The sequence below is a fragment of the Amphiura filiformis genome, chromosome 5, assembly GCF_039555335.1.
Source record: "Amphiura filiformis chromosome 5, Afil_fr2py, whole genome shotgun sequence".
Taxonomy (NCBI): domain Eukaryota; kingdom Metazoa; phylum Echinodermata; class Ophiuroidea; order Amphilepidida; family Amphiuridae; genus Amphiura; species Amphiura filiformis.
In genome coordinates this window covers 22,818,494-22,826,604 of record NC_092632.1, presented here as the reverse complement: position 1 = coordinate 22,826,604, position 8,111 = coordinate 22,818,494, and the positions used below count along the sequence as shown (strand labels likewise).

The window sequence follows — 8,111 nt, the reverse complement described above, 5'->3', positions numbered from 1 at the left end:
TTATATATAAACTTAACACATTATATACCTGCATTAAACTAATTTAGCACACAGCTTCATGATCTTAATGGACGTTCACTTGTAGCGTTTGTCATGAATTCTCATTGTCAAATTTATGTTACCAAAGTGATTCAATTTAATTTTATAATTGTTGTTAATTCAACAAATATTGTTTTCCAATAAAAAATCTCATTTTGCAATGACAAAACATCTTGTGCCAAAATAGTTATCACAGTTTGATATATCTGTATGTAGAGTAACAAAAAGTTACCATAGTTATACATTTAATGACTCTCTCTAGCAGTGTACGTTTAAGCTTTAGAATGATTTAGACTACTTTCACTCTTACACTAAGCTTAAAACTTACCTACTTAAAATATATAACACTTACTTTTAATCATTCCTTAAACAGTGATTCATAAGTTATAACTTTTAACAATTTATACTTATTCTTAGTGATTAATTTTCTTTAAAAGTATACTTATTTTTTAACAATGATTTGGCTGGTGTGGAAATCCTTAATTTTATGCAATGTCTGGTGAAAAAGACAAACCACAGTGTTTCTAGACCTACAGATATACACTGAAATTCAAAACACAAAATGGTGACTATTTCAACCTCTACTTATTTCACAATTTATAACGGAGAAAAAAATAATCAAATTTATGACGTAAACATGCATCATGCTATGCTCTAAATAAATTATATCGAGATGTGATAAATAAGCATTATTTATTTAACTGTGCGATATGAATATAATTTTGATGAAATTATTTAAACAAACAAATAAATTTATGATACATCGTTTAAGTCATCACTCCCAAAGAATTGACACATACTGATTAACATCAATCCTAAATAAAACTTTTAACTCATACACAAGATCATAACCCATCAGAATCCCCCCTATGTAACAACAAGTTTCTTATCACAAAGAATGAAGCTACCTTGTATGTTCTACACAGGAAGAGGGAATTTTAAATAAATATTGCACATATTTCCTTCCAAAAGTAGAACACACAATAAGGAAATCTTCACCACAACAATTATTTGTGGGTTTGATATGAATAAAATAAGTAATCAATCACAATCACATTAGATTCCCGCCATGATTTAGCACTTACTGTTGAACACAAGAGGGCAGCATATAAGAGCATGAGGTGTACCAGAGGGTAAAGGACACATCAGTCTTCCGAGGTCTTGAAAACAAGCCAGCCAGTGAAAATGAATGCCAAGTGTGTGGCACACTGAAAGACAAACCCACAGACAAAATGGACATGAGAAAGACAAAGGAAGTGAAAGTGTCAGTGCGGACATGAGAAAGACAAAGGAAGTAAACACGTTAGTGCGGACAAGAGAATGATAAAGGAAGTGAAAGTGTCAGTGGGGACATGAGAATGACAAAGGAAGTGAAAGTGTCAGTGCGGACATGAGAATGACAAAGGAAGTGAAAACGTTAGTGCAGAATGTGTTGGTAGGTAGTAGATTGCATGCATGGATCAACTGGGGAGCAATGTGAAGGTTAGAAGAGGGGTAGATGGGGCATGGGTTCTAATGTGAATGAAAATGGGTGGGGGTGGGGACAAATGAGGGGATATGGATATGAAGGCTGAAAAGGTTAGTTAGCATGTATGCAATGGATTATGTGTAGGATGGGGGAAATGACATGTTATCAGCGTTTAATAGAATGTGTAAATGTACAGGTGTGGCAGCTGCTAAGGGTGTGATAATCAGTGGCATATTAAGTAGTGGGAACATGAGACATGAAAGATGAAGTGGGGATATGGGTTGGTAACTTAGAATGATTGCCATCACTCAGATTGATATCATTAGGATATGGGCTAGGTTTAGGGAAAGGATTATGGGTGGGGTTGCTCCTGTTATGCGATAAAGTGCCTTTGTGTGTGAGGTGGGAATGTGAGGATGATGTGGGAATGTATAGAGATGATATGGGAAGAGCTGTATCATAATAGTGAGTAAGTATGGGTGGCATAGGGTACCATGGTATGGGGATGGGTGGGTCCCGAGTATCATAGGTGTTGTTAGACAAAAAAGTGCAATATTGATAGCCAAACAAGACAGTGTAATAAGCATAACAGGTATTTTGCCCAGCTTTATGGTTAGGAACTTTGTGGGTTAGAAATATGCAATACATGTAACAGAAGTAATATGTACAAATAGCAGTGAAATGATAAAACATTAATGATCTACACACAAGGTTGATACAGGCTATACACAAAGGATGGGAGAAGAATACAGGAAAGGAAAGAAAAAAGCATCATAGTGGGCAAACTGGAGAAAGAAAAGTTAGGAGATAGAATGCAGGATTAAACCAGCAACAGAGATGTGATAGAAATTAGTGTGTTAGCATGACATTGAAATGAATATGAAGAACACACACATGATACAAAATGAGTACAACTAACATCACAAAAGACATCACACTACTTGGCATTGGTGGCAACTTGTACCAAGACCAGCAGAAGCTGTACATGTCCCCTGCCCTCTGGCTACCTCAAGCAGAAATTACTGCCCTCTAGATTTGATCAATTATACTGATTTTAGTGGGGAAATCTTGCTCTTTCCATACATCAGCTTGTCCACAATGATGGTGATTCTTGATGATAATATGGTCATTCTTAGAGTATGTGTCCAATCTTCGACTTTAATGACTTACCACTTTAGAGAATAATTCTATAAACATCATACAGAAATGTGGTGAAGTAAAATATGTTTAGTGAATATTTATAGCATAATAATATGGTTTTATGCAACCATAAAAATAAATAAAATAGTGCGATTATTATGTTAAGTTGCTTAGTTGTTTTAATTTGAATACATGATTGGTGTAGCACGGATGGCGAAGTACAACTGAGCACTAAAATACTGCTGAATTTGTAAGAAATTTTAGCCGATTGTTGAATACCGCAGACAGCTTTTACTTTAGTTTTAAGAAAGGAAATATACACTTCATTCCATTCAGTGTTTTGGTGTGTCTGGGGTATTCAAAATGTAACCCAAAATGCCATCTCCAGGACGGTCTTCATGAATTACAAAGATAGCCCCAAGATAATCCACAAACCTGATTTTCAATTTACACAGGAGGTGGTCCACGAGTGTATCGCACTGTTGGTATCCACCTCCTACCGTTAAACATCAACCGGTCGGTCATGGAGAAGTTACACTCGCCGTTACCGCTGATAACTACAGATGGTAAGACAATGACGACCACTATGTAGAATATCATCAAGATTTGAATTGGCAGTGACATACGGAGTACACGACATAAGAAGGTCAGTGGCTTCTTCTCCACCGTTGTTGATACAGCTTCCTCTTTTGTGTTGACTTCAACTGGTTCTACTTCCATCTCTTGTGGAGGTATGTCTTCTTCGTCTACGTCATCAGTGAGGGATTCACGATCCTCTTGCAGAGGCTCCAGACATGGGCTATGTTTTGGAGAAAGGCTGCGTATTGGTGAACCCTCCTATTGCAATGGTAAAAGTATGGAATAGTGTAAGTTATAGATATTAAGTTCATGGGCATGACAAGGTAGATTACTTAAGTTATAACATAACTGACATGCAAAAATGTGAAATTACTTCAGATGTTATTAATATTCTTGGTCAAAAACCTCCTTGCCTCCCCTTACTGCATATTAACACCCCTTAAGCACTTTGCAGAAAGGCATTTTTCTGTAACACACCAAAATACCAGACTTCCATTACATATCACTGACGTTGTTCATCAACGCCAAGGAGAAAAATGAGAAAGAATCACATGCATAATCTCAATACCCTTTAGGTCACTCTACAGTGAGGGGTTATGGTACAGAATAGTGTATCATTTATTTTATCTGATCTGTCCTGAAGAAATTAATGCTACGATCAAAGCACAAATCAGTTGTTTTTCATGAATTTTACACATCTTGTCTGCAATAAAATTCCTTGACTGTCATCTGTCAATTATTTCTTCATCAGGTAATTCAGAATTATTTCCCAAAACATTGTGCACTCACCTCACTGAACTCCGAGAACTGTCCGCTATCAGCTTCTTCTGTGATGTCACTCTCTGCTTGTGGCGCAGGCACACTGCTACCAGTTAACAGAGATGAACTTTGTGAGCATGTCCACACACCTGAATCAGTAATGTCACATGATGGCTGCTCTTTGTTTTGTCCAGCTGCTGTGACTGCTGGTTGATCTTCTTCTTCTTCCCCACTTACATCATTTGTTGGTGTGACTTCATCAGCTTCTTCAGACTGAACTGGAGTATCTGTACCCATCTTCTCTGATTCCTCATTATCCTTCAACCACAAGACAATCACATCACGCCAGCTTCCAATTTCCGACTCTGGTAGAGGTTCCATCTGGAGACGACGCCTGTCTTGTAATTCTTTCACTAGTTCATCACTTGCTTCCATAAGCTTATCAGTATCTTCCGAACACTGTGAGAGTGTATCGACAGCATCATCTTCAACAGATTCAGAGCTGCTGTCCTCAAGCTCTTCAGCAAATATTTCAGCATCAGCTATCTTCTTTTCTAAATCTTCAACTTCTGCAATGATTTCTTCTTCCTCAGGAGATGGAGTTGGGAACCCAACAGTATCTGTGAGACCCATTGACCACACATGGCATTTCTGTTGATGAAACTTGCCAAAGACTCTTGACAGCTCTCCTTCTGAACATGCTTCTGCTAATTCTGAAACATAAGTTAAATATGCTTCTTGGTCTTCATCTCTCATATCACCAACATGCTCTGATGAAAATGATCCTGACGTTGTTGGGATTGGACTCTGTTGAGGACTTTCTTCTTGGATGTCATCATGACTTGGAGTACTTGAATCAGGGTTGGAATACAGTTCTTCTCCTTGTTCTCCTTCAGGTTGGTTAAACTCTGGCAGATCAATGGATCCAATAGATGTGTCTGCTATACGCACAGGAGATCCATCAGATTCATCAAGAACAGGTTCCATCTGACTTCCTTGTTGATTCCGTACTGGTACAGCAGTGTCACGTGTTGGTTTATCATCCGATTCATGGCTACTAATGCTCAATGAGCTTTCTGTTTCCGTATCAGTTGTTATGTTCTGCTTATCACTGGGTGCACACACCTCAACTGCATTTGGTCTAGTACTTTCAGAATAGTCTTCAAACAGGTCTTCAAAGCTGAGGCTTGGACTAGGAGTTCCTGCAGCTCTTCTATATGATCTGTACTGATCTACATTCTCAGATGCTTTTGACAGTTGTTGTTCCTGACGTTGTTCCCGATGTCTCTGTGGTTCTGAAGTGTCTCTAGTTGGTGGACTACCAGTGGCTTTTACTGGGGGATCATTATCATGATGTACCGGCATGATCCAGTGTGCAAGCTCAGTCATAAAATCCAAAGATTCGCACATATGTGATAAGCTCAATTCCGTAAGCTCCAGAAGATCATCTTTGTGGTATTTGGATGCTGGTGACATAAGCTCATCAGGGAAAAGCTTCTTGCTGGTGATAGTTGGACCAAGTGAGGCATTCAAACTTTTCCTAAGCTGCAACAATTGGTTTTTAGACTCTGCTTGTTGGTTTTTCATACCGTCAATTTCTGCATCATCTGAAAGTGCTTCTTGGACTGCCATGAAGTCATCTTCATCATAAATGGATGAGAAGAAGCGTTTAGTCTTACCGAGAGGCTTCACAATAGTGGGTTTGAAGAAATTACTTGGAACGCTTACACTAGACCAGTCCATTGGTGCTGAAGATGAAGTGACAAGTGGTGGAAAGTAAGAAGATTTCTCTGGATTGAAGGTAAGGGATGTTGAAAGAGGGATTTGCTCTGAAGCTTTCTCCATCTTGACATCTTTTGTTGGAATGTGATCTGTGTCATCATCATACAGCCCTCCTTTAGTTGTTGTCTGAAAATTTGTGTCTCTGGGATGCAGACCTTCTTTACTGGGAGTCTTAAGATCCGGACAATTTTTATGCAAAGCTTCCTTAGTGGGTGTTGTAAAATCATCTTCAAAGGCAAACATTTCTTGAGTATCTGGTGTGTGCTGTTCATGCGTGACGGTGACATCATGTTCTGCTTCATCCCAAAGATCATCACTGTCTTCAACATCACCACCATAGTTGTCTTCTTCTTCATCAGATGAGCCAAAGCCATCAAATGCATCAGTTGACAAAAAGTCTATTGGTCCTGGTTTGTAGTTACCACTCATCCATGGTTCAAAACGTGCTGGTGCTGAACTTGCTGCACAGACAATATCTGGTAAGGATCCACTTTCTTCTGCTGGTAGACTTGACGAGAGAGGAGGATATGTCACAGTAAATCCAATGCTTCCCTTACGCGATTTCCTATCGGAATGATAGCCTTGCTCGCCAGCATGCAGAACCATAGGCTCGGTATCAAATTCACCTGTTGAGAACTCCATACTGCTCATCATATGTTCTTCTCGTGGCGATACAGACCAGAACTCGACATCAGAGGCACTGCTTTGTTTACGCTTTCGTTCAATGGGGGTACCAATGGGCTCATCCATGAGCTCTTCCTGCATCAGGATCTCCTCTTCCATCTGCAGGTAAGCATCCAGCATATCATCACTCATGGCCAAGATCTCTGGGGTACCACAATCAGATGGTGGTGAGGCACATGCTCCAAGAAGCTGCTCCTCTTCTTCATCTCCTTTCTTCAAAGGTAATATATCATCAAAATCAAAGTCTCCTACAGACACATCGGATGTTTCACTCATGCTGAAGGCATCATTTTCAGAAAAGGCCTCACGGACTATCAAGAAATCATCATAATCTACACCACCTGCCCACTCTTGCATTCTGTTGGTATAGCCATCCACCGCATCATCGTCTTTAGCCATTGATGGACGGAAGAGCTTGTGGACTGCAGCCAAGGAACTAACTGGGGAGCTTAGTGAAAGAAGGACAGGGTTGTCTTCCTCTGCTTCAGGCGATTCTGGTTTTGTTGGTTCTGTGTCTGGTGTTGAAAGAATTGCTTCAGGACCCTGTAGAAGACACAAGTAGAAAGATGTTTGTTAATGCCACAATAATATATCCAAAAATATAGATACAGATTCTAAATGAAGTTGAGAAATGATAATCAAATAACATACAGGTCCTTACTAACAATTTAACACTTCTTGACAAAATTTCCAAATATACAATAGCTTTATATGCAATTCCTAGTTGGACAAGCATACAGATCTAGAAGCCATAAGCATACATTTTTTTGTGTGCATGGCTTCTTTGGTCCACAGATTTACATACTCATTCTCTGAGTTATATGATGGAATCCCAGAAAGACATAATCAGACCTTTCACTGTTAATTTCTGTAACCATTCTTTGCTAAACTCCATTCCTTGAGTCAGAACTCTCATGAAGTTTCACAAAATATATGGCTTGAATTGCTATTGCACCTCTTTGCATCCCAACATGCCATATTATGGCAGGCTGGGTTCGAGTGGATGCTAGAATTTTTATCTGTTTATATAATTTTTTCACTTGATTTCATGCGAAATAGGAATATCTCAAATTAATTCATTAGAGGGATGTCATTTCTGACATGATCTGGTCCATGGGGCCAAAGGCAGCAAATTTGTGATAAAGGCAAAAATATGGAGTAAAAAAACAATAAAATACATAAGAATCTACACATCACAAAACTTCAGAACTTAAGAACCAAGTATGCTAGACCTTTGGTGTTTTCAGTATATAATAGCCTGATGTCTGACTATAAGGTAATAATTATAGTACAGTCTACCCTCCATTATCCGGACCTCTTTTATGCAGCTCTCTCTGTTATCCGGACATCGAAAAATGTGTTTTAAGAGCTTGATTTCATGCACTGAAGCTTTAGAAAGAAGAACAACTCTATGTGGCATATGATCAAACTATAACTAACAACAATAGTGTTTTAACCTAGTGGAGTCAGTGACATCAACACTTCAAAGGCAGCTTTTTTGCGCACACATATGTAGCATCTTTAACCTGCACATTAACCCAACAGTGCTTTAGTACGCTCACAATCTGAACTGAAACGGTGAACAAGGAAACATACTTGCTGTGACATCACTGACAGCACTTCGCAATCAGCACTATATTAGAATTGATGATTGAATTAA

General features: G+C 38.8%; 1 protein-coding gene across 1 annotated transcript in view; it reads right to left on the bottom strand.

The window, feature by feature from the left end:
- Nucleotides 1–3,094: 3,094 nt before the first annotated feature.
- Nucleotides 3,095–8,111, bottom strand: part of LOC140152072 (uncharacterized) — a 53,191-nt gene continuing 48,174 nt past the window's right edge. Inside the window, exons 9-10 of the mRNA XM_072174371.1 lie at nucleotides 4,016–6,994; nucleotides 3,095–3,484 (exon numbers count right to left, since the gene is read on the bottom strand). Coding sequence (XP_072030472.1) covers nucleotides 3,095–3,484; nucleotides 4,016–6,994 — 3,369 coding nt within the window. The remainder of the gene's footprint in view (nucleotides 3,485–4,015; nucleotides 6,995–8,111) is intronic.